This window comes from Phoca vitulina, unplaced genomic scaffold, assembly GCF_004348235.1.
Source record: "Phoca vitulina isolate PV1807 unplaced genomic scaffold, GSC_HSeal_1.0 scaffold1, whole genome shotgun sequence".
Lineage (NCBI taxonomy): Eukaryota > Metazoa > Chordata > Mammalia > Carnivora > Phocidae > Phoca > Phoca vitulina.
In genome coordinates, this window is record NW_022589704.1 from 50,670,152 (window position 1) to 50,697,242 (window position 27,091).

Sequence of the window (27,091 nt, forward strand, 5' to 3'; positions counted from 1 at the left end):
ATTCAACTGGCAGTTAATGAAGCCTCTTTTTTCTTTTTTTCAACTAAAAAGACCCCGAAGCTGGAAGGATTTGAGACCCACTCAAATAGTGGTGTTCAAACTCAAGCAGGCTGTTAGACAATTTTTCTTTCCATCAGCACTAACCAAATCCTGTAGTTTACTTCTCAATTTGAGAAAGCTCTGCCTTCAGTGCACAGTCTTCCAGAAATCATGGCCTTTAGTAGGTGAAATTTATATGCCTTCAAGAAATAGGCAGATTTCTTAAATAGGGGAAGTAGAAAACCAACAGGAGTGGGGACAATTGGTAACTGTGACTCAGGCCCAGTATCTGGGAGATGAGAGCAGTGGTCAGCCTTGGAAACAGAAAGGACACAGTACACCTGAGCTGAAGGTGGCAGCCAGCCACTCTTTGCCTCCAACAAATTTTCACCATGTACAAATTAGGGACCAGTGTTTCCAGGTGTTTCTGTTGGCTAAGAGATTTTTTTTATGTAAAATCTTTCTATTTTTAATGTTGGCTCAAAGTTTTTTGAAACCCTGTGTAGACCAAACAAAATATATGTGAAGGTCAGATTTTGCCTACAGGCTCCCAGGTATTAACCACACCTTTACGACCTCTAGCTAATTCTTTCACTGGCCTCCATCATGGAAAGTATAGATTTTATGGCAGCCTGGCCATATCTCTGAGAGCCATTACCTACTTCATTCTCAGTGTGTGGGCCCCAGTATGGGATATATTCTCAGGAAACATTGAAGTCTAATTCAACATGCACCATGATGAAACCTCATCAATCAATGTGCAACACTATACTTAGGGCAAGAAATCAGCCTTTGAATCTACTTTTCACATTGCTGTATAACTTCACTATTATTTCTAAGACATTTCTGTCCACAGAACTATTTTGTTTTGATTACTTTTTCAAAATGTTTTTGTTAATTAGAGTGAATGCGATTGGAACTGGATATACAATGCCATGCTGCTTTATTATTTCAAAAGAGGCTGGAATATAATTTTTTATATTGTCTTCCTTGAAGGATATGCCAGAGATTTCTGGTGCTCCAAGAGCAAACGATTATCAGACCTGGTACTCCCTGGTGGGGGAAGTGTTCCCCATTCCTACCAATGCCTGCTCTTTAGTGTTGAGTGTACCGTCCAAGAAGAGGTCAAAGCCTGATGGCTTGTGGGCTGGATTTAGTCTGTGCACTTGCTTGGTTGACTCCCAACATTGATTTAAAATATCGTTTTAAATATCTTTAAACAGGACTTAATGCTCTTGAGTTCACTACAGTCCTTGTGACTCACACAGGCCACTTACCTCATTTATACTGTCTTCTAGGCTTGTATAGCTCCTTGAGTTTGTGACCTCTGATCCAAACAATCCAAATTTTTACTGGAATTGAAATATACAAACATACACACACATGCACATATACACAAAGAGAAGAAATAAACAGAGGAATTCTAAGAAGATAGAAAACCAATTATCTATTATACGCTGATAAATCCCTTATTTCTGACAAGGTATATAAAGTCCCATGTGACATTACCACACAGTAATTGATGCATGTATATGACTAAAACTTGATCTTCATTTTCATTTGGATTTTATTTCAGGATAATGACAACAGGACTAAAACATCCTAAATCCTCAACTTTCCACAACGTTATGTTCTCCTTTTTCAGCACACACCTGGATCAGGCCATTTTAATGGACTCCTAGAAGGAACTTATACTAAGAAGAACATAAATTCTGAGCTAGTACCTCCGGCCAAACAAATACATTCAAAATCGCCATCAGAGTTTTTGGCCAGTATTTCTGCCATTGTCTTTCCTCCAAAAAACAGTCTTGGAGGAAATGTTTTGATTGTTTTGATCCAGCTTTTTCAAGCAAGTCTGAGAAATTTTTAAGACAAAAGGTGGATAGTTTAAAATTTTCAACACTCTGAACCCAGTTATAGCATGGGTGACCTTGCGACACATGGGCAAAAGATGAGGCATTTTAAAAATTTTCTTTCTTGGATTGTTTTATGCAGACTTCTATAGTTACCAATATTGCAAGGTTTTAAGTAAAAGGAAAGCAAAGCAAAAATATGGAAAACAATTTTTTTGCAGCTCTGAAGAACGGGCTATTTAGATTGTCCTTATTTTAAATACACGGAGGCAACATGAGAGGTCAGGCTGTTCAGAAGCTGTGGTTGAAGTCCTGTGACAACAGTGGAGCTTTAGCCTGGCTCTGCGACCTGATGACCATTGTAACTCTCAAGCTGGGAAACCGCAGTGAAACCCATCCCTGAAACCAGCGGACCACCTTGCATCCATCCCTGTGGTTTCAAAGCACGAAAACGTCACCCATCTGGGGATCATCACAATGCAAATCACATATTACCTACACTCCAGGATGACAAGAACCTTCAGCCATTGTTGGAGACAGGTGTTAGAACTGAGAATGGAATTTGCCTTCTGGGGTGTTGATCCCACTAGGACATAACAAAATATATTACAGGCCCAGGGATAAGTGACAAGAAGTGTGTGTGTGTATTGAAAAATATCTATGAAAATGGAAACCCACACTTTTCTGTACAGATAATATTATTTGGCTTGACTTTTTAATTTTACTACACAGAAACAGACTGCAACTCTTGGAAACTCAGCTTGCTTGTCATGTTTTGCCTGAGCATGTGCAGAGCCTTTCCTTTGCTCCAAACTGAAGAACAGCTTTTGTTAGTTATTAGCTGACAAGAAAGGTCAAGCACAATTAGGGGCTGTAACTTTTCACTGTGCAAACACTTCAGTGATTCTGAGATGAATCTATCTTTGTGAAAGGTAGAAACTGGATGGAAAAAATCAAAAGTAGCCATCAATTAGAGAACAAAGTGAAGGAGGATCCATCCATACTATCAGTTTTCTGTTGCACCTGCTTTTTTCTTGGGTTCCACAATGCTAAGCAATATTTTAAAAATTGATGAAATCAGAAGCTTTTAAGTCTGAGTGGTGGGATTTTAGAACCCACAACTTAGATCTCCTTTAATGTGTAAGCCATATTCTATATGCATATTAGGTATGCATTGTTCTAATTTAAGATATATTTGTGCATAGACTGTGTATAAAATGCTTTTAAATGTTCTGTGAATAAGGTCCTTAGTTTTTGGTTCACCTGAATCTTGTGTAGAACTCAGCTAAAGAATTGATTTGTATCATAGACATTATAATGCAATTGGTATTTTAAACGTAAGCAGTACAAATTGATCTATGATGACGTGTTGGGGGAGATTTATAGATATGTACATCATGGTGACTTTTTGTCTTTTAACAATGGACTTTTTATTTCTATTTATGAAGAAATTATAACTACTGCTTTCAATGTCTTTTTAAAAATAGCTATTTACCAGCTAGGAAATATTCTGCATTTAAAATAGAATCTGACTATCTGGGAAGTGTAATTACTTTTGTTCTTATTTGAGCCAGTTGTCTTTCGGTAAAGCTAGAGAATCTCTCCAGGGAGAAGTAAATTGAGACTGCTTCTCAAGGGTCATAGGAAACTTGTCCGCTTTGTTCCTATTGATACTTTAGGACCTATAGACTTTGTTACTAAAAAAAAAAAAAGAGAGAGGGAGAGAAATATAATGGATTCATCAGTTTCTGTATATGGCCTCTCCCCTAATTTTCCAGGTTATTTAACTTATAAAGCACCGTGACTGAATTTCTGGAGGGAGTGGAGAAAACACGCTCCACTTCTTCCGAAGAATTGTCACCCTGTTGATGCGCTTTTTCTCTTCCTCCTCCCCCTCCCCTTTCTACTTCTCTCCTTCTCATCTCCCTTCTTTCTTGCCTTCTCTCTCCCTAAGACAGCGACGAATTAGTGCCAACTGGCGGGAGTCAGCGCGGAGGTCCCCAGTGCCCATCCCTTCCGCACACACCAGTGTAGCCCGAGTCCGCCCTGAAGCCAGGGTGGGTGAGTCGGCAGTTCTGTCTCCCATGTCCGGCTTTGCATTTTTATTCTCAGCTACACAACATATATCTAACAATCTCATATGCCTTTTTATTTAACCAGTAGCTCTTTTATTTCATTTTTAACATGACAAGCTACAATTCTTGTGTTTTTACTCTGCTGTAATTCTCTGTATTTCCTATTACATATGATTGTTCAATAAATCATACTTGAGGGAAAATATTGTGAAACATTTGGTGTCTGATATAATTCAATTTTGTGGGGCATTGAAAAGTTGGGGGAATCAGGGAAAATCAGGTAGATATCAGTTTTGATATGAGTTCTGTCAGAAAATGGTTTTTGCTCTATTAAAAAACTATTCATTGAACATTTATTGCGGCTGTTATTCGCAAGCTCCTGGCTAAATGCATGTTGCAGAGAGGAATGTGGAAACCCGAATCTTAGCTCTATAAATTTCATTTCTTATAGTGGAGATATTCATACACATAAATAACCAAAATGCCACATATAAAAGTAACCCGGTGCGAGTAAAATGCAGCTCTGGGTATTAAGAAAGGTAAAAATTGCTTCCATCTTCCAGGCTTCTAGGAAGACTTCTTAGAGTGGATTGCACATGAGTTGATACCTCCTTTACAAATCATAATGAAGCTCATACTCGTTGCCTATTTTCTATGGACAGCCTCTGTGAAAACACTTAACACATATTATCTCTAATCCTCAATAATCCAGCAAAGTGGGCTATCAATATGAGCAAAGAAACCAAGTCTCGGAGAAAGCGCATAAGGCCAGGTCTCAGGTGGCGGACTCCAGCCTGGATTTGCTTCTAGGTCTCTCTGGCACCAAAGACCCCTTCTTCTTTCTACTACATCTACGTAGCATGGAGCAGAAGCACCATGGAAAGGAAAGCTTTGTGAAGAACAAGGTGAATAAGGTAACAGCTGAGAATAATAAAGAAGCAAAGGGCATCAAATCAAGGTGAAGACCTAGAGAGTTTCAATTAAGAATAATTGGCACGGTATGTGACACCTCTCAGACTCTGCTTCCGCGGTGCCAAAGCACTCCATTAAAATATAAAAATGTATGTACTCATCAGATACATGACATTTAACTGAACTTTTTACTTCGAGTGTGATTCTATGATAAATTTCCACTTAATAGCAAAAGGTTTCAAAGGCCATATTTTAATTCTGAAATACAGTTAGATATAAAATACATATTTCCTTTGGAAGCTATAAGCCTTCTGCCTTCTAATTGCTTTTCTAAATATTACAAAGCCTATCCACCATCTAATACAAGCCTTAAACAACAAAGACAATATATATTTTAGAGTCAAAAAACAAACACCTACTAATGTCCCCCATTACACACATGTGATTTCTTTGGAAGGAATCCCAAATATTTAAGATACAAATCCTTATGGACCAACAAGTATATTTAAAGCTCTATTTGGGGCCATTTGTCCTTTAGTAACATTAATAAATGTTTAGGTTGTTTGCTTAAGATTTGTGATGTTTAGAGAGCTTCCTTTGCATCTCAGGCTGATATATTTTTTATCTCCAATAATTAAAGATACCATTATTTAGTGTTCCTTATAGTTTAGTACAGTCTCACTATGGCATTAACAGTATTTTCTGATATTGCCTCTTACTCCCTATGAGTACTCTCTGAGGAATTTTATCTCCATCTATGGATGAGGAGTCATGGCAGAGGGTGAAATAATTTGTGTAAGGTCACACAGCTGATCAGTGGGGGAGCCGGGATTTGAAGTCTAAGAGAATGTGAGTCCCCAAACCATGAGGCTAGACTGCTTCTGGTCACCGTGGGAGGATCTGTCATGTCTTCTCCACCCACCATATTCATTACCTTCCTTTTCTCCCCTTCATTCCATATCCTGACAGAATTGCCAGTGACCACCAGCAAGGGCTGGTGCACTTTGGTGAACCGTTGGATGTTTTACAGCAGAAAAGGTGCCTTTGATTTCTGTGGAAGGAAGAATTATTTTGCATGCCTCATATGTGACTTTAAAAATGTGTTTTTTCAAATAACCTACTGGGGTTCAGCCTAGACCTTTGCTACTTAGAGTGTGCTCCCCCTTCCCCCCCCCCCCCCCCCGCCGGAAACTTCTTAAAAGTGAACACTCTCAGGCCCCATCCAGACCTACTAAACTGGAATTGGCATTTAAGAAGATAACTGGGTGATTCCGGTGCCTAGCACTGTTTGAGACAATAACTAAATATTAGGGAGATAAATCTAAACACCCACTAAGCACTCAAACATGGGTTGTTTTTCTCCACACTAGACAAGAGGCTCCAGGGTTCATGCTTTCACCATGGTACTGCTCTCAAAACGACTCCAAAACAAACCCCGGGAGGTTGCCGAACGGGACGGACTCTGTGAGTTCAGTTATTGAGAACCTTGTTTCTCCTCGTCTGCACCGGGGTCAGCAAACGTTTTCTATAGAGGATCGGGCAGCAAACACCAGCTGGGCAGGCCACATTTCATCGCGGTGTTTCTCCTCCTGGTGCCCCCTTTCCTCCTCCTCTTCCTTCCTCATCATTTTTTTCTTCTTCTTCCTCTTCCGTTTCTTCCTTTGTAACCCTTTAAAAACGGACAAGTCATTCTCCGCTTGTGGGGTCAGGGGTGTCCCGCGTGGCAGGTTTGGGGCACGGGCCTCTGCCGGGCTTGCCCCAGTGCTGCTTTTTCCCGTCCAAGGAGCGCGGGACCCCGGGGTAGGAGAGTGAGGCTGCTGGCGCCCGCGGCGGTCACTCCCGGGGGCCGCCGCTTCCACGGGGCCTGGCGGCCCGCTGAGGACTGCGGACAGGAGTGTTTCCGGGCACAGCACACACAGCAGTCCCGCGGGGCTCGCCGCGCTCCGGTTCCCAGCCCTGGCCTGCGTCCGCCTCACCTGGAGGGGCTGCTGAACTCCAGGTTGCTCAGGCCCCGCCCCAGGGGGCGGACTCGCCAGGTGCGAGCTCTCGCCAGGTGCGAGGTGGGGCCCGGAGTGATGCCGCTGCTGCGGGACTGGGAGCTCTCCCTCTGAGGACCACTGGCTTACGAGTGAACCTTACACTCCTGGCCGTCACACTCAAAGCCCCGCAGTCTAACGCCAGCCTGTCTTTGGGCCACAGCTTGCATTCACTTCGCCAGTCCCTGTTCCTGATTTCCCCTCTGCCCTCGCACGGGACTCCTCCTCTGCAAGGGTCTGTGCCATTTTTACCTGTCACACTCTCCCCGCCCCACCCCGGCCTCAGGGGGTCTGCACATTTGCTAGCTCTCCCAGAAAGCCTCTTCGCGTTTCTCTGGGCAGGAGCCTCAGACCCTCCTCTAGACGCGCACTGAGCTTTCCCCTCCTTGCTCCAGTACTGTAGCTCGCTCGCCATGGCATTCACTTGCTGCCAGATTATAAGGTAAGGAAGCACTGTGCCTTACAAATGGTAAGTGTTCAGGAAATACTTACAGAATAAGTAAATATGAATTAATGAATGAAGGCAGGCAGGAAAAGTTTATATTTGTTTAAGTGTTTGATATATGATTGAGTTAATTCTTTTCAGATAACATCTCTAGTTAATTCAATCAAAATGAGACTCACTTTTCAAGCACTTTAGATCTAAGTAATTCCAAAAAGCCATTTGTGTTTTTTCTCAGAGCAGACACATGGGGAGTGCATTAATTCTTAATTAATACTTAATAGCTGCTAAAAGCAAACCTGAATTCTATGAGAGAAACATTAAGATCTCTCCATCTGTCTCTTGTCTACCCTTGGGGAGATGGGTCTGCTGGTGCAGAGGTATATTAATTGTAGCTAATCTTACCAAATTTGCTAAGGAGAAAAGCTCACATTTCCTGGGTGATTTCTTATAGCCTCGGTGATTAATAATGGGAACCATACAAGCTTTGGAACAGGAATGACCTCAATTCACAGAATGTTTTTGGTGGTTGGTAGCTGTTGGCCTTAACGTTTCCTAACCTCTCACCATGAAGACTTTGATAGAATGGCGAAATAATACTGAGGAATATTTAAGGAATCTGGACAGTATGTGACACACTGTTGGTTCTCAATTAACAGAAATTAATGTAATTATATTAATCCAGATGACATTTTGTTTGTTGAATTTTATGTGCAAGACATGAGGCAAGAAATACCTTATCCAAGGACTGAATTTGACCCTCAATTCAATTTCAAACTTTGTCATGGTCTCTGTGATCTTGGACAAGCCTCAGTTTTCTCCTCTATGAAATGGAGATGTAAGCATCCCTATTTTACAGAATTACTGGAATGATGAAATAAATGGCCCATGTAAGATGCTGAGAATAATGACTGACACAGTTTTTTCTAAACTGAAATAGTATGAGCTGTAAAAATAAGAATCTACCAAGATTCTCCTTTAAAAGAATCATCCTCTTCTTATAAAATTAATTCGTGATTATAGTTGCAAGATCATAGCATGGCTTTCACTTCAGTAGCAATATCCTAAAAGTCCACAGGATGGGGAGATTTCTCCATGTAAGGAGTAGGCTAGCCATTCTATAGTATAGAGCATATTATCAACTGCACGATTTATGTCCTTGCTGGAGGAGAGGAAAGGCAGAATTACATACATGCTAGAGAGATAGAGATAGAGGTGGAGATAGAGTAGATTGAGATAGAGCTTGATATATTAGTGTATATATTTATAGACAGATACCTCTATTGATATATATGTCGATATATGTCATGCAGACGTTCAATTCTAGGGGAAATTGTTTAATGCAAATATTAAGAAGAAAAATATCAGCTTAAAGATAAAATAAGAATAACCTTTAGACTTCCAGGATGGCTTGCTAAATAAAACACATTATTAGACATCCAGGTGCACTTAGAAGCAACAATAGCAGTTTCTCAAAAGTTAAACTACAGGCACACATCCCCGCAAACTCCACCGGTTTCACAGAACCTTCATTAGCAAAACAAAAAGGTCTTTCTTTGGAGGAAACAAAAAAAAGGAGAGGACCTTTCATAATGAGGAAATTGCCCATAAACAGACGCGTCCACTAAATGTGGTAAATCAGATGCAATCTACAAGCCAAGTGGGTCAACACTGAAACCAGAATCTTTAAACCCACCACGGAGAAAAGGGGCTGCTAGAAAGAGCCGGCGCGCAAAAGCCGCATTCAGATGGAGATGACTTGGCAGCCTGGGCAGGAACCTACTAAAGCGAGATGTGTGGCAGGGCCAGGGAGGGGGCGGGAGCAGGCCTTGCCTCTCCCTCAGGCTCCCCGTCTCTCAGGCTCCTTTCTCTTTCCACCTCCCGCCTGGCTACAGCCTGCTTCTCACCTTCTGTGGGAGGTCCTCACTTTCTTCCTTTCATCTACTTTCTTCTGCACGTCTTCCTCCATTCTCACCTAGCCTTTCCTTAACAGAGATAATACGGAAGTGATAACAGAGGGAAGTATTTATTTCATAGGGTTTTAAGTCTGTGCTTACTTTAATAGCAAGTGGGTTACATTTTTTTCTCTTTAAAGAAAGTTTCCCTTCTTATTTCAGCGCAGTTACATTATATATATGCATTTGTACACATGTATTTTTGTATACACATATGTGTACATATACATGCATACACACATGTTTAAATTCTGCACACATTTTCATATATATATGTATATATATATTCCTCAACAGAAAAATATTTTAACTCCAAATTACACAATGAAAGAAAAAGATTTATAAAAATTAATACATTAATAGGAAAAAGGCATACAAATTTAGTTATGCTTTAAATCAAAATTTATTGATTTTGGATTATATTTTCCCCAAAATATTGCATTAGATTATTTTATACCAATACAGCTTTTGGTCGTTTATGATGACAGTGTCTAATTTTTAATACTTCTCTGCCCATACTCTAAGAATTATTATTTTAAAAATCTCATTTAGCTATCAGTCGGTTCCCAAAGAAATAACTTGTTCCAGTGAACTGCTTCCTATGAAAACTCTATTTATAATGACAGTGAAAATAGGTAGCTCAGGCCTGGTATCCTATGAAAGTCCAGGATAATTGCAGTAGCACGGTATGGTTAGTAGAAGTATAATTAATATTATAATTCCTATCTTAGTCATCACTGGCCTTCATGTCAAGTTTAATTTTTAGACTACTGTTTTCAAAAGCAAATAAAGGAGCCATATAGTATTTAAAACACTTGACAAATATAACAAATAAGTGACAATTTCAAAATAGGAAATCTATGTCCCATTAAGGCAAGAGAAGAATGATGAGAACATCTGGTAATGTAATTAGTATGATTACAGAAACACATCCGTAGAATTTATGCTGCAGGGAAATGTCATGTAACCCGCCCATCTACTGCAGTGCCTGGACAAATGCCAGTCTCTTTAAAAAATAAAGAAGAGAAGATATTCTCCTGCAAGAGATGGTCAACCATCTACGAGCTTTTTTTTTTTTTTAAGTTTTTTCATCCCGTTGTTTTGATTCATATAAAGCCATGTTCTACCTTTGCTACCATAGGGGAGGAAAAAGGTTTCTGGCTTGTTCTGAAAGTTAAACTGACAGATTAATAGGAAAAAAGCATACAGATTTATTTAATAGTTTTTAATAAGTTTTACATGACATGGGAGGCTTCATAAGGAAATGAAGATCCAAAGAAACAGATCTGAGTATTTTCATGCTAGGATTGAGGAAGAATGGGGTCGTGGAAGACTAGGATAAGTTAAGGAGTATGAAGTAAGTGTAGTAAACTGGGGGATACTTAACAGTGCTTGTTTGTTTGGATTCTTCTTTGAGTCCCTTTGTCTTCAGAGACAAGGGTGCTCCTTTCTTCTGGCTATAAGGCACTCCTCACGTGAGGGTTTTATGGCGTGTTTCAGGGAGAAGGGCAGAGGGAAGGTGACCTTCCTGCTTCTGCCATTTTCTCAAACCCCTTCAGCTTACAGTATTCAATGTGCCAGGGTGTCATACTTTGCAGTAGTTGGTCCTGAACCCCATCGCTACTCTTGAGGGAAAGAAGTTATTTTGAAACATCAATAAATTGTTTCCTCAGTTAGCTTGAGGAGAGCAGCAGTTAGAATGTTCTCTTTGGTTCCTCCTTACGTAACATATTGTTTTTTAATGCCATAATATCTATAGTTTATGCCACAATTGTGCATTTAAGTCTATGGTAATTATGCTTGTTTATATTAGTTTTACTTTTGGGGTGATACAAATCTGGGAATGGCAAGTAAAAATTAGCATTCTTCAAATCCTGGGGACAGGGGTGCAGAGAAAGGGAAAGGCCATAACAAAAAAAAAAAGCAATTTGTGAAATGATTTTTCAGTTTATTAGAAATCAAGGAAAAGAAACTTAAAAAGATTGATGCCTTTTTCTTTAAGATAAGATTATACCCAACATTGTCATAAGCTCAGTAACTTTTTAGATATTAAAGATTGTTTTTTTAAAAGCACAGATTTAAACATAAAAAATATTTTTAAATGAGTCACATAGTTTAAAAGGAGTTTCAAATTTGCTTCTTCTATTGGTTAAAGGTCATTTTAATTTGAGGTCAATATCAAAGAATTAAAGTAGAACTCAGGGGCTTCTTTCTATTCCAGCATCATTAACAAAATTATCCCCCTCTGCTTTAAGTCTGAAATGTAGAAAATTTAATTCCAGTGCAATCTACAAGACACTCTAAGAAAATGCAAAAGCCTCTGGTTTTGAAGGAAGATGGGCTTTCCCATCCTAAAACCATCACAATTTCTCAAAAAGAGCATCAACGAATAGAAGGGTTTGTTGAATTATTAGTTCATTTAGGGCCATTTATTTTCTTTGGGCTCTAGTTTCCTGTCCTATAAAATGAATCCTACCTGTCATACATATTTAATGTGATTATTAACTGAGAAACATAGGTGAGGCCACTTTATTAACTGTAAAGAACTGAACCAGTATTAACTGGCAGGAGGGCAGCAACAATAATAGCCTTTTCATTTTTATAACTGATGCTTAAATAAATAGTTGGTGTGCAGTATATTATTAATATGTATTTGTGGAACTAAACTGAATCAAGACCAACGGATTTGAAAAAGAAACAGAAGAATAAATAAGTATGATGGAATTTGAAAAGAAAAAAGGAAATATATTTGAAAGCCTCTCTATTGTAAAAGAAGACTCAGATTCCAGAATTAGAAAAACTAAAAATGAATCGCTTAAAAGTTATCCAAATTCAAGATCTCCCTTTTCGTAGTAGAGAAAAGTAAATTAAAACCAAAAGGAACTTGGCAAATAGTGTAGCATAAATAATTAGAAAAAATATATAAAAAGAAAGAACAATATCTGAAAAACATGTCAATATTTATGTACCAAATATCTAACATGCTTCCGAAGGCAATCCAAGAGGAAGAAAGTAAGACACAATGATGCAGGTGGAAGTGATGGTGGTGGTGGTGGTTTTGTGTTGGTATATTTCCAAGCTCCCACAGGAGCGAAGCACTGACAAGTCAGCTTCTGCTTGTTATCAACCCATTTTGCACCTGGTGGAGAAAAAGAAAATAAACTATTCCAGAACACCGTGGAAATGTTCCAGAGAATTTCATACCATGTCACATAAATCTCTGTAAAGGGAAAAATCTGGTATGCAACTTAATAGCCACTAAGCCTGCATGCTATGATAAATTATCCAATTAGTGATTTGTAGGAGGACGTTTTTCTTGGAAAGACTTTCAAGTCTTAAGGAAAAAAACTACCACCACAACAAACCAAAAAAAAAAAAAAAATGATTACCGTTTTTTAGATCATCTTCTAAGGAGAAGTTTTAAAAGACAGAAAATATAATTGGTTACAATGCTAATGCTGTTAAATACATACATACATATGTGTGTATATTTCTAACTAAAACAATTTTGTTCTGTTGACTGTCATATAAGCATACAAAGATACCCTTTTTCTCTTCTGATCCCATTCTCTCTTAATGCTGTTGCTTTCTGTCTATTCCTGTCTCTTCTTTTCTTCTTTGCTGCTTGTCTGCAGTTCCTGAAAGAGAATCAGAGGAAGAAACAGATCTTAGCGTTGGAAGGAGCCTCACAGGAACATCTGATCCACTCCCATATATCATTCTCTCCATTTTACTGCTCAGAAAACTGGGTCCCAGTGTGATTAAAGGGCTTCCCCAAGGTCACAGAACTATGATCAAAGAGGAGATGCCACTCTGAGCCGCATCACCTCACCTCGTTCTTTTTTTTTTTTTTTTAAGATTTTATTTATTTTGAAAGAGAGAGCCTGCACAAGCAGGTGGGGGATGAGCAGAGGCAGAGTGAGAGAGAGAATCTCAAGCAGATTTCACACTGAGCACAGAGCCCAACACGGGGCTCAATCTCATGACCTTGACATCATGACCTGATCCGAAATCAAGTGTCAGATGCCTAACGGACTAAGCCACCCAGGTGCCCTGCCACATCACCTCATTCTGTTTCCTTCCAGTAATTTATCACTATCTGACATGATTTCATTTATTATTATTAATAATTTATGTATGAATTCGTATGTATATTGACAGTCTTCAAATACTAGAATATACATCCATGGATTTAAGGACTTTAACTCTCTTATTAATACCTGTATCCTAAGGACTCATTCATACATATTTATTGAATAATAAACTAGAATAATAATCTTTTGTTTCTAGAGTATACTTTTATAAATGACACCAAATTATCCTATGGAAAATACTGTAGAATAATTAAGGATATCTGAATTGTTCTATCTAGCTACAGGCCTATCATAAACATTAACCTAATTTATGCATTTTTAAGTAGCAAAAATATCTAGTGAGTATTAATGTTTTCAACTCTTTGACATGTATTGAATAGTCTGTGCTTCCTTGAGATACCCCAGGGAAGAACTTTGCTGAATTCTGTTCATTTGGGAAGCAGATATTGCTCGTTGCAGATATTGCGAGTTGGAAGGTGGCCAGGTTCCTGGTCTAAAATATTTACTTTTGGGGCTCCTGGGTGGCTCAGTCAGTTAAGCATCTGACTCTTGATTTCTTGGCTCAGGTCATGATCTCAGGGTTGTGAGACTGAGTCCCCCGTCAGTCTCCATGCTCAGCGGGGAATCTGCTTGAGATTCTCTCTCCCTCTCCCACTGCCCCTCCCCCTTGCATGCATGTGTACTCTCTCTCTCTCTCTCTCTCTCTCTAAAAATAAATCTTTAAAAAATATGTACTTTCTCCAACTCCTTTGCATCGAGGGGTAGTCTTACGGCATAGCTCTAGTCCGGTAAGACATTAGTTGGGGGCCTCTGGGACAGCTTTGTTTTCCTGCTAGATTCTTTCCCTTTTTCTTCCCACTGCTCTTTTTGCTTAGAACAGACTGGATGCCTGGGGCAGCAGCTCTCTTGGGACCATGAAGTCACAACTTTGAGAATATTAAGGAAAATGAAAAGTGTCTGGATACCCAATGGAGTCTTGAGCCACACAATTCCAGTCCTGGACATTTTATTGCATGACATAAATCAGCCTGTATGCTACTGTTTGCTGGGTTTTCTATTATTTGCTGTCAAATGCTTGTTCTGAATAATAATGAAGAATCATTTGCCAAACATATTCTAATATTCTGCTACTTCTAGGGCTCTAATCCTAGTGACATTTCCTCCTAGGGTTTACTGTGCTCATTGCTTCAAATTAGGCTCATTGTTACTAAAAGTAAGAGAAAAGGGAAAAAATACTAAGTCACATTTGTAGAGTGAGAAACAAAAAATGAAGATGAATCCAATACCATTTAATACCATTTTTTTCCCCTCAAGTTTTTAGGCTTCTTTGAGTTTTCTCCTTTGCCTACTTCTTCTACTCTCATATTCGTCTGCCTTCTACAGACCAAGTCTCTCTATCTGCATAAACTAAGTATGAAATGCAAGGAGGAAAGTGACTGCACCAATGTCTGTCCACAGAATGAAGAGGACACACAAGATAAATGTCAAGAATAGTTCTGGAATTGAATGATAGCCTCTTTACAAAATGCAGTCAAGTACCTATGCATTCATGTAAATTATTTAATTCACATAATATTGCAAAATAGAAACCTCACCCCCATTGCTGTGTGAATTACGTGGGATGTTTGACAACTTTAGCACCTTAACTACTTACAGTGTCACTTAAAACCAAAGACGCCCTCCATCATTTTCCTAAAACTCTTCTTCCTCTGATATTTAGTTTTCCAGAATATCATGATGTTTGAAATCTAGTAATTTAATTTCTTTAAACAGATTTCACATTTTGGCAGCATGGACATTTTTAATAATTAATACACCTGCTGGAGCTTTGAAAACTGGTTTTTAGAATCAGGGTCTTAGAAAAGTAAGGGCATTTCTTCCTCCTTCATCTTCAGAGAAAGCAAATATTCAAAATCACTATGAGCATTAACACTTTAATGTAATTAGACATGATTTTTCTATTACTCAGTGTGCACTTACACTGCTTTTAGATGTGGGTAAAGAAACAGAATTTTTAAATTAATGCAACATAAGTGGTTTATTTATAAATTCATAAATCCATATTGCCATTAAATGAACTCAACAATACTTACACTTATTTGCTATGACCATACCCAAAACCAGTGTTTCCAAACTTCATTCAATTGTATATCATTTGGTGATTTTGAGGTACCACCTCTACTATGGTTATTTAATATTTTTCTTTAAATTGATTTAAAATATATTCACACATTAACCTTGCCTCATCCTAAGCAACAATAGCAATAAGATCATGATTATGTATCTTTTCTAATATGTATTATGACAGTATTTGTAAGTATAAAAATAAAAGTAATTTGTCCCTTACCAACCTAAAATAATGTTTCCACAATGTAGAAAACATTGCCATAATTGAATTAAAATTTAAAATGGATGGTGAGAACTTTTTTAAGAACAGAAAAAGTCTGAGAATTTTGTTTTTTATAAAGACCCTCACCCTAGCCAACTCTGGGAAGCAAAAGGGCTTACAATATTATTGTCTAATAGAAAGAATCCTGGTCTAGAATTCTGCTCCGCCCTGCTACGTTCTATGCTTCAGTTTCTTATGTTTAGGGAGATTAGGGAAAAAACCCAACATATCTCCCTGACATAACCTTTCTTAGATTCAGTATACACAATTAAAGAGGATCCAACAGCAAGTGGCCAGGATGATGAGAAAGGTTGGGAGGACCTGGTGGTGTTTTAACACAGAGACGAGGCCACTTGGGAGAAGATATCACAGTGCTGGATGGCTGTGATCAAGGAGGTGAAGTACAGAAGAAAGAGTTTCATACAGAGAAGAATAGTTAAAGCTCTTTAGCTGGGTTTGGGATTCAGCTGGAGTTAATCAAGAAGGGAGGGGATCAATCACTGGTCTGTGATGTTGAAGAGGATCGTGTGTTGGGTAAGGCTTGGATAGACAGCATCAGGTCCTTTCCCACCTTGATAACAACAATAGGGACCGATTACTAAATGCTCCCTAAACTGGACTAAGCATTTTAATGTGTCTTATCTCATTTAATTTCCACGATAATCTATAGGGGTAGGTATGATGTTACCCATTTTACAAATGGAGTAACAGTCTAAAATTTGATAGAGATTGAATTTGAACCCAGGCCAGAGTGACTCAAAGATCATCTATTAGCCATTATGTTATATTATAAATGTGGTCTGGGAAAGATAAAGTTTTTGTTTTGTTTTGTTCAGAAAGTTTCTTTGACCATTCAGCCAAACTGAAGCCAAGTTGTCTTCTTGAAAAAATTTTGTTGTAAACTATAATTGTGTGAAAAGGAAACTGAAAAGCTATTATCTCAGCTGGCTTCCTTCAGATTTCTGAGAAAGCCAACATATTTCCCAAGGAAAACTTATGCTTTTAATTGTAATCTCTGTTTTGAGAGTAGAGAACAGAATGGAAGAAACCAACATTTCCTAAGGAAAACTTATGCTTTTAATTTTTATATTTTTGTATTTTTAATAGAGAACAGAAGAATCCAGAAGCCATGCTACTTATTTATCCAAATGATGTTACAAAATCAGCAAAAGCTTTGATTTCTTTTGTTTGCCTGAATCCTTTTGAAAAAAAAAAACAAAACATTTTGAAAGTATGTTCAGGAAAGGGAGGGCAAGTTTTATTTTTTAGCACCTTGGGGTATCTCAAATAGTCTCAAGGGGTATCAGAATGTTTTCTACAAATAATTCAAAATCATGTAAAACAAATCTGTGCCTTAATCATGTTTTAAGTAGAAAGAAATTTAGGAAATCAAACAATCACAGCAGGTGGTCTAGAAACTCCAGAAAGTTTTGATTGAAACTGGCTTAATAACAACAACAAAACCCATAAAAGGCTAGGGGTGGGGGTGGGGAGGAGGAGAGGAAGGAAGGAAGGAGGGATGGAGGGAGGGAGGGAGGGAAGGAGGGAATAAGGGAGGAAAGGAGGGCAGGAAGGAGGAAAGACACTTGGAACCAGAGTACTCACTCATACTTGGTGATACTACTTATCAATGAGTTTTGCATTTATTTTCTTGAGGAAAATATCCTAAGAAAAATGATTGTTATCTCTACTGCATTGTCTAATAGATTCACATATTTCTCTTAATCTCTATATTGTAAAACTTGCATTCAAAATTAAAAACAATAGTTTTACTTCTTTGAATCTTGATATAAGATCCCACAGTGGATTTCACATTTGCTTTTTTTCTTTCCATCTTAAGTTCCCTCTTTACTGACTTTTGAGAAACGTTTTCATTTTTTCCATCCATGAAACATTGAACCTCACCAGTATCATCAGTGTGGGAACCAAACTGAGCATTCCACCATCCTCACTAAATTTTATGGCATAGATATTTTACCTTGAAATGCCATAAATCATTAATGGGGTGTCTGGTGGCTCAGTTGGTTAAGTGACTGACTCTTGGTTTCCCCTCAGGTCTTGATCTCAGGGTTGTGAGATCGAGCCCCATGTCAGGCTCCATGCTCCACAGAGTCTGCTTGAGATTCTCTCTCTCTCTCTCTCCCACCCCCTCTGCCCCTCCCCCTGCTCACGCACACACTAAGCTGTCTCTAAAATAAGTAAATAAAAATCTTTAAAAAAATAATTAATATTGTCCTGGAGGCCAGAACTTTGAATAATCAAAAGCTTTATTCAGTAAATATATATATATATATATATATACTGTCCTGGAAAACCTTGCTTTATACTGATGCTTTACCTTCTCTGCCAGTTTTAAGGATGAGAAATTATCTTTCCTTTATTTTTATAACCCCCAGCAAAGTCGTTTGCCGGAGATAAACTCATTAAAAATAGTTATTGAGTTAATGAATGACTATACGCATGAATTAATGGAATTTCTTATTTGATGAAAATAGAAGATTTATAAAATGCTAATGATTCCTTAAAATGCAATAGGAAATAGCTCATATTTCAAGTAATAGCCAAAAAAGTGGCAGGGGAGATTTTGGCATATTTTATTTTAGATTTAACATTTTTCTTTCTTAATAGCTAGTGGAAATGCTGGGAAATATATCTCTCACAGCTCAGAAAAATGAGAATTCTGCAGTCCTTTAGCCATTAACATGTTGGAGGAAAAAGGATGGTTAATACCTAAAGACCAATATATTATGATCTTTTGAATCAAGAAATTGGGCATTTCTTCATCATTTTGAAATAAATACCACATACTGTTCTGTATACAGAAACATGATAAATGAAACTTAAAAGTTTCCTTAAGGGGCGCCTGGATGGCTCAGTCGTTAAGTGTCTGCCTTCGGCTCAGGTCATCATCCCAGGGTCCTGGGATCGAGCCCCCGCATCGGGCTCCCTGCTCAGTGGGAAGCCTTCTTCTCCCTCTCCCACTGCCCCCCTTGTGTTCCCTCTCTCGCTATGTCTCCATCTGTCAAATAAATAAATAAAATCTTAAAAAAAAAAGTTTCCTTAAAATATTCCTCTGTAAGTTAAACCCAGACACACCATGTCTAAATGTATTTAATATTTATTTTTTACTCTTAAAGTGAAGCTATTTACATTTGACCTTAGAAGGCAAATCACATCAGTAGGACATCAGGGATTAAGCTCTGCAGTATTAAAGTTAGAACACTCACATATTTGCAAATGTCTATGCAAATGTCATTAAAAAGAAAAATCACCATAAAATAAATGTTTGTTCTTTAATTGTAAGCAATATCGAACAATCTGTACTTGGTTCTAAAGTTCAATCAAGGAGAGCTTCCCAGGAGGTGTATTACTACTGTATGAGTGTAGAGAGCAGAGGTGGAGAATGCTTCTGGAGGTCAATCAAGGAGTGGCCTTCCATGGGATATTCAGAAAAGTTAATAGTTCAGTTATTCCCAAGAAGCCTTCTTGCTGCAGACCCGTAATTAATGTTCCCACTGCTCCTCTCTTTCGTTTACACCTTCTTCTTCTTCAGGGAATGCTGATTCATTCTGGCCTTTCAGATGCTTAACCCCTGAAATTACAAAAAATTATGCTCTATTTAAGTGAAATTTATTTCTAGCAGATTCATTGCTTTGCTGCAAGAGATAAAGAAAATGAGTGGAAAGTTTTCGCTGGTATATACACGTTTTCTCCAAGAATTTCAACCATCTAACCCTATATAAACGTTTTAATTCACTGAGAAATCAAAACACACCAGCCAAATTTCCATTAGAGACAGGCTTCCTTTATAATTAAATCTTCTCCATTAAGAATTGCATCACAGCCTATTAAAAACCTGTTAACTAAAAATCTGCTCACAGGCTCTTACTGTAATTCTGATATATTACTTAGCTCAAATATTTCTTTTGGCATCCCTGAACTTCATTACAAGCAGAATCATTGAAGAAACCCCTAGGAACAAAGGGGGGTGTGCACCATTTCTGTAACTTGTAAACAACAAAAGAATCATGATATTGTTAGTCTCCTTCAGGAATCAGAACATATTCATTTGATTACGAAACTTCCATAGACAAAATTCTCCAGTAACTTCCCCCACCGCCCACAGAGGGGCAACCCACTGGCACCTGCTGCCTGCTCCACAGGCTGATAGATCCTGGCCTCTCCCCACCTATTTGGCCTCATTCCTTCCCAGCCCTTCCTGCTTCCCCCTTTCACAGTAATTTATGAGTTACTAGTTAGGGACACTAACCTACTCTTCCACATTCCCTGATCATTCCGGGCTCCTTCCAGCCTCCATGCTCCTCTCCTTGCCTTCTCCCTGCCAAATAGCTTCTTCCTACTCCCCCACTGATAATCTCCCACTTGTGCCTCCGCCTCAGCTTGCCTCCTCTGGGAAGCTCCTCTAATTTCCCCAAGCGGACTTGGCTAGCTTTTTCTCATATTTCCCTCCTGCTCTTGGATCATTTTCTCTTGTATCAATTAGTTTATAGAACTGATTTGTTCACATATCTTTCTCATTGGAGCAAACTTCTTGATGTCAAGATTACATAGTTTCAGTTTGGGGTCTCAGGCACAATACCTGGCAAACAGTACGTACTCATCCATATTGACTGAATAAATGAATGATATAATTAATAAATAACTTGGTGTATGTCTTTGGCATATCTTTTTTCAAGATTTCAAAATTAACCCAAATTTGGAGTATAAACCAGAAGGCAACTACCACAACTATATACTCAAAATCTACAGAATTACCTTCTGTTTCACTTGGGTCTGTTCTGTTAAAACATCATACCAGTGGACACTCCATGTGTCCATTGCTACTTAACATGAAAAACTGTATACATATTTTATATTTTAGAAAATTGGTTTATAAGATTTTTCTAAGTATTACTGAAAAATATTCTGGTTAGAATTGATAAATGAAAGGAAGTCACTGCTCATGTTTGCTATGAAACAAAGAAACTCAAAAAATGTGTGGATTTGCATTTACTGCAGTCAGCAAGCCTCAGAGTGCTGTTTGGCAAAGAATGACATCCTTGGGCTTGGTGGATTATCTTGCAAAAATATTTGATCAGTTGTAATAATATCTAAATACTTTAATTTCATCTGCAAACACAGATCCCTCACAATTCCTGTTGACTCAAAACTGTAGATGGACATTTATTATTAACAAATGGAACTTATTTTATATTATTATAAATTACAGTGTGGGAGGGAGATGTCTAAATGTTAAGGAGAAGGTAAGGGAATTCATTCATTCAATAAGCATCCAATCAGTTACTCTGCTAGAGTCTTACATAGCTTAGTCACTAAACCTCACAACTCCATGACAGAAATACCTGGATGGTGAAATTTAGACTTGAAGAAGGGAAGTGATTTGTTCAAGGTTATAAGGGTGGCGTAGTTTTAAAAGAAGTTATGACACATCATATTTCCTCAGTATACACTGATGACTAAGTGAATAGTGAATGAGGCATAAAGTTCCATTGTCAGGAGACCCTAACTCATTTTCACCTTTAGCTTTTTGGATGTTGATATAGATTTTCCTGTCATTCCCTAGGATTTATTATAGGTTTACAGTACCTATTAACCTTGCTTAGACAATGTTGGGATTGACTCTGAAATATTAAAGCACAATAATCATTCAGCCACCTGTCACTCTCTAAGCTGAAATTGTCTGTGCCTCTCTCAGTTTGAAAAGGTTCTATTACCTCTAGAGCTCATCCCTTTCATCCACAAGGTAACTACAGAGTAATAAAGTTGTGCTTAAGACAATTTTCTTTAAATTAGAGTTAATAACTTAATGGCAACATTGATTCATTTATATGAGGGGCTCAAACATCAAGAAAATATGGTAACCAAAAAGTCCAGGGGCACCTGGGTGGCTCAGTCGGTTAAGCCGCTGCCTTTGGCTCAGGTCATGATCCCAGGGTCCTGGGATCGAGCCCCGCATCAGGCTCCCTGCTCAGTGGGGAGCCTGCTTCTCCCTCTGCCTCTGCCTGCCTCTCTGCCTACTTGTTCTCTCTCTCTCTGTCAAATAAATAAATAAAATCTTTAAAAAACAAAACAAAACAAAAAGTCCAACTTACTAAACCATTAGTCAATTACTTCCCTTACTTGAGTATAGGCCTACTTGCTTATCCTGACCCATATTTAATTTATTTTATAACCCAATAATGGTCACAAAGTTATATGAGGAAGCCTTTTTAAAAGTAAAATCACTCACTTGGGCAAACCTTGGAGGATGCCTTTTTTAGCCTTTTTCAAGTGTGACATTAACTGTTTCTAGGTGAAAGATGGGAGGTGATATCATGAACATCTCTACAGAATCACACATTCTTTGGTTCTCAAAGCACTTTACATTCATGTCATCTTTCCATTGAATAACGGATAGTTGGTTAACTTGTGTCTTGAATCTTTTTTCCTATCAGTAATATTTCTTTGGTTACAGATGCAATTGTACTAAGATTAAAGTGTGAGGTCTATGAGGACTTTCTAATAATTTCTGTCTCCCCACGCCCTCCTCCTATTCCCAAACACACATATACTTTGTGTTTACATTTTCTTTAAACCTTCATTTAATATTAAGGTAATTCTGAAGGTGGAAGAAAATAACTTGGTCTGGGGGCCTGAGAAAATCCTCAGAGCCAGAGCCGCCTCCTCTGCTGAATGCTAACGAGCATATATTGAAACACTTCGCCTGCACAGGACTGAATTGGCACAGCATACAGCAAAGAGCCTCCTGGAACAAACGCAGACTCAGCCAGCCCTGCACAAAGCAGAAGGCCAAGAGATCCCAAAAAACACAATGGAGGTTCTCTTCTCCATAGCAAATGGACACAGGATAAGGAACCAAATGTAAGACCAAGATATGCAGTATGAACCCATGAAGGAATGAAGAAAACAGAGTTTGAGGAAAGGAAACTAGACTGAGTAAAAAAAAAAAAAGGAAAGGAAATAAATGTTGCCCCAAACAGGACATAATCCTCCTGCTCTTCTCCATTCTGTAAATCAGGCAGTTAAATGTGAGTTGGATGAAGCTGGGAAGTGACAGAGCGAAGAAGGATGAATAATGAATCCACAGAGGGAAGCTTGTATTTGGCAAACCATGGGTCAATATGTTTATCAATTAATTTGGAGTGAAAAAAAGGGCAGGCTTATTTACATTTGTAGATGACACAACACTTGGAGGGAAAGATGGCATGATGAAGGACACAACTAGTATTCCCAAAGCTTTCTAAGAGCGTGAAGAGGCTGATGCGGGTCAGGTGCAGGCCAACAGGGAGTTTTGCTTTTAGAAAGATTACTCTGCTTCTAAGAAATAGAGAATGAGGGCAGTCTCGATTGATTATAGTTAGGGGTTTCAGGTGATCACAATTCCAACAGGACCCAGCAGAGACACCTGTTTAGGGACCAGGCTCTTGGTGGTGTCAGCAGCCTTCCTAACAACAGGCAGCAGGCAGCAGGAGTGACTCCCTAACCTTGGGTTGTCAGACCTTTTCTGGAATATACTTACTAAGTGTGAGCTCTCTGTTTCAAGAGTTCTATTGAAGAAGGTAATTGAGATTAAAAGTAGTCTTATGAAATCACTTTTCTAGAACAATTGTATTTGAAACTGAAATGCCTGGCATAGAGAAAATTAAGAGAGGACAAAAGAGGCTGCCATTGAATTCCTAACAGACTGGAAAAAAAACTGAAATTTATCTATGTAGCTCCTGAGAGCAGAAATAGGGTCAATAGCGGACATTTACATGGTGAGGGCAGACTATAGCTCAAAAAGAAAAGAAAATTCCTAAACTCTTTGTTTGCCGAGCAATAAATATGTGAGTGAGCTCTCATCACCATATGGGTTCAAGTCTAAATGTCTATCTCTGAGATGGGTCATAGAAGGAGGCCCTGCATTGTGCAGCACGAGGGACTGACCACCTTGCTGACCCTGAGATGCTATTAATCCATAAAAGAGATCTTCTTTCTACTGAAAAATTTGCTCTGCTGTGAGTATTTTAAATTACAAAAAAGTAATTATGACTTCTAATGACATAAATGGCTCAAATCCACATTTTAAAACTAATTCACATTGGGAGTAGCAAATGTAAATGGATTTTTTTTTTCAACCACATACTTTAGACCTTAAAAATCATTCTAAAGTCCTCTAGGGAATATGTGGGTGGATTTTACAGAGCCTCTGACACTTTTGGAATTCTATTTATAGTTGTATTTGTGCTTTTTTGGGGGAAAAAGGCCCATAGTTTTCAGCAGAATCTCAGAGCGGTCTCTGACCCACAAATAATTGTGAATATGAATCCTGGTCTAATCTGCTTAGCTTAAAGATGAAGGAGCAACATCAGATGGCAAAGTGACTTGTTTAAATTCACACAGCAGTCATTGGCTGAGCTGGGACACAAATCTTGGCCCCTAATTCCTACTGGGGGCTCTTCATCTGGGTCACCAGGACCCAATCTTGCCCTGTCATTGACCTTTTCCCAAGTTAAAACCTGAAGGAAAATCAGGCAACAAGATCATAAGAGCTTTTTTTATTATCACATTCCTTGAAAGAACTTTACATACCAGATAGATTTAGATGTAACTTGCTAGTCTTTTGTTGTTGTTACTGTTTTTAATGGAATTTGGAATCAGAAAGATATAGAATTTAATCTCACCGAAGAATATTCCCAGAATAGAACCAAATTACAAATAATGTACAGGTTATCGGAAAAGAAGCAGCCTTTCTCTCTGCCGTGATCAAACCTGAGACAGGACTCTGGGAGACCCAGAAAACATGTCATGGTCTAGTCTGGGAGATGAGACATAGTAGTCATCAAGCAATATGAGTTAAATATCATAAAGTAATAAAGCCCCTACTGTGTGTTAGGCACAGGAGAGAGACACAACTACAGATCAAATGGGGATGAAGGTCAAGAGGCGATGATGTATACATAAATGAAGTTAATTCTGTGAATATGTGTTACAGACCAGTACTACAAATAATACATTTGGAGAGTTCTGATATGGGAAAAAAGAGCTCCAACTTGGGAGATATTAATTTGGAGAGCTATTTATTGAGCAATACACTGGATAGAGTAAAGGAAACAGCAAGTCTGAGTTCTATATAAGAAAACTATTTGCAAAATACAGTTAACAGCCATTTATTTTCTGAAGGCCTACTATGTACAAAAGAGTGATTTCAGTGGCCCTAGAAAGATTATGTTCTAATGGTTCCTGGTATATTGACCCTTCAAATTTTATCAAAATAATCATGCTAGATATACTTGAGGGATATAATGTATCCTATAACATGGTACAGCAGGGGGATGCCTGGGTGGCTCAGTCAGTTAAGCATCTGACTTCGGCTTAGGTCATGATCCCAGGATCCTGGGATTGAGTCCCACATCGGGTTCCTTGCTCAGTGAGGAGCCTGCTTCTCCCTCTCCCTCTGGGAGCTCTCTCTCTCAAATAAATAAATAAAATATTTAAAAAAACAAACAAACAAAACATGGTACAGCAGGGCCCATCATCTCTCAGCTTGAAAATGTGCTTTCCATTTCCCAAAATGCTTTCATATGTATTTGTTTAATCTTCTTGTCATTCTTTTATAATGCCTAGCTATATATTAATACACTTAGGGTCACAGAGATCAAGAGACATATCAACTTCATTCCAAAGCTAAACACATTATCATGTCCTGAACTCACCCTAAAGCTATCCCTTTCTACTTTATCTGAAGTAAATTACATATATGCAGTACAGTTAATCTCTGTTCTAATATGGTAACTGGTCAGTTAACATAAACTGCAAATCAACACATTGTCATTTCATTTAATACCCTTTTACTTAGGGAAGCATTTTTCTGGAGAGGAATAAATGTGTGATATGCTTCTCTCTTCATCATACACAGAAATAGGGGCAGCATGTTTATGTGATATTCATAACTATTTGTGAGTATTATATATCTTATGTATATTTTTACTATGATATATTTCACCAAAGCTCTTGCCCAAGAGTAAACCCTAGGTAAAAGATTTAGCAGTAAATACAAGGGAGAAGGTAGGGGAGGAGGTACAGTTACATACTGTTTGTTAGAAGTGTGAATTCAAATAATATCTTTGGAGAGTAGTTTAGTCTTACTTAAAATGTAAAGTGCCCACATCTTTGTCAGTAAGTATGAGGTAGGAGCCAGAATTTTGTGAGAATCCTACTACTCAGCCTAGGATGAGAATCACTTTGATGGACTGAGTGCCTCTTTTGCCCTCTACACTCAAGTGCCCTTCTAATACTCCTTTTGCTTCTAAGCTAATGCATTCCCTATGAACTCAGAAATAGAGTTAAATTTTTAAGCCTACATATAATGGAGCTAAATGTGTTGAGCAATTTCACTTTAGAAAGGGACAGAATGGCTCCCTAGCTAGCAAGACTTGACTGCCATTGATTGAACACAATAGCATGTCTAAAATAAAGAATGCATCAATCAGCAGGAGCCAGTGGTTAGCCTTGAAAGCACTAAAAATAAAATAACGAAAGGGGAGTTGCATTTACAGCCACAGAAGCTAATGCTGTCTGTGTTTTTTAAGCACGCCCACAGGAGGATGTCCTGTGCTGGCATTTTAAAGGCTCTGTTTTCCAGGCAGGGTAGTTTTCTATTGAAGCAATGATCTCTATAGGCTACCATAGCCTGATGCCAGTATACACCCAATGACACAGCCAAATCATCCAGCTCTGATTCTAATCTCACTGAGAAACCTTCTGACAACAACAGAGCTTCTTCACAAGGAGAAATGACCCCAGCTAGACATAAAGAAGGTAGGAGTGAGTCGTGGAGCTATCTAGAAGACTGTTCCAGGCAAATGGAACAAGAACTGTAAACACTTTGTCTGAAGCACACCTGCCATGGTCAGAGGACAGCAATGAGCCTGGAGTGTTGGGAATGAGGTAGTAGGAGGAGGTAAGCTCAGATAGCTGAACTCAGGCTGGGCGGAGGAGGAGCCTGACAATGTAGGACCTCAAGGGACCTTATAAGCATTTTGGCTGTTATTCTGGGAAGCTACTGACAGATATTTTTGGTGTTTTTGTTTGTCTGTTTGAGTAGAGGAGAAACATGATCTGATTTTCAAAGCATTTTCAAAGAATTACTCTATGGTCCAAGATGTAAGAGCTTAGATGTCACCACTCTATTCTAACAAGTAAAAAGCTGAACTAGCTGAAAAAAATCAACAACTCTTCTTAGATCCATTAGAGAAGCAAGGTCACAGAGCAAACCATTGCCAAAATATGGCAA

At 38.5% G+C, this 27,091-nt stretch overlaps 2 protein-coding genes and 1 long non-coding RNA gene across 8 annotated transcripts in view; 2 read left to right on the forward strand and 1 right to left on the reverse strand.

Annotated features, from left to right (window-relative positions):
• PDE1A (phosphodiesterase 1A) overlaps positions 1–3,604 on the forward strand; it is a 321,855-nt gene extending 318,251 nt beyond the window's left edge. For 5 of the 6 annotated variants that reach the window (XM_032406893.1, XM_032406903.1, XM_032406875.1 and 2 more), the window contains one exon: positions 1,616–3,604. The gene's annotated coding sequence lies outside the window, so the exon portion shown is untranslated. The remainder of the gene's footprint in view (positions 1–1,615) is intronic. The other variant, XM_032406912.1, reaches the window with a different exon arrangement.
• Positions 3,605–6,095: 2,491 nt separating this feature from the next.
• LOC116633966 overlaps positions 6,096–27,091 on the forward strand; it is a 56,408-nt gene continuing 35,412 nt past the window's right edge. The window contains exon 1 of the long non-coding RNA XR_004299820.1: positions 6,096–7,357. This is a non-coding gene — a long non-coding RNA (uncharacterized LOC116633966). The remainder of the gene's footprint in view (positions 7,358–27,091) is intronic.
• PPP1R1C (protein phosphatase 1 regulatory inhibitor subunit 1C) overlaps positions 18,846–27,091 on the reverse strand; it is a 117,137-nt gene continuing 108,891 nt past the window's right edge. The window contains exon 5 of the mRNA XM_032406930.1: positions 18,846–19,387. Coding sequence (XP_032262821.1) covers positions 19,299–19,387 — 89 coding nt within the window. The 3' untranslated portion in view covers positions 18,846–19,298. The remainder of the gene's footprint in view (positions 19,388–27,091) is intronic.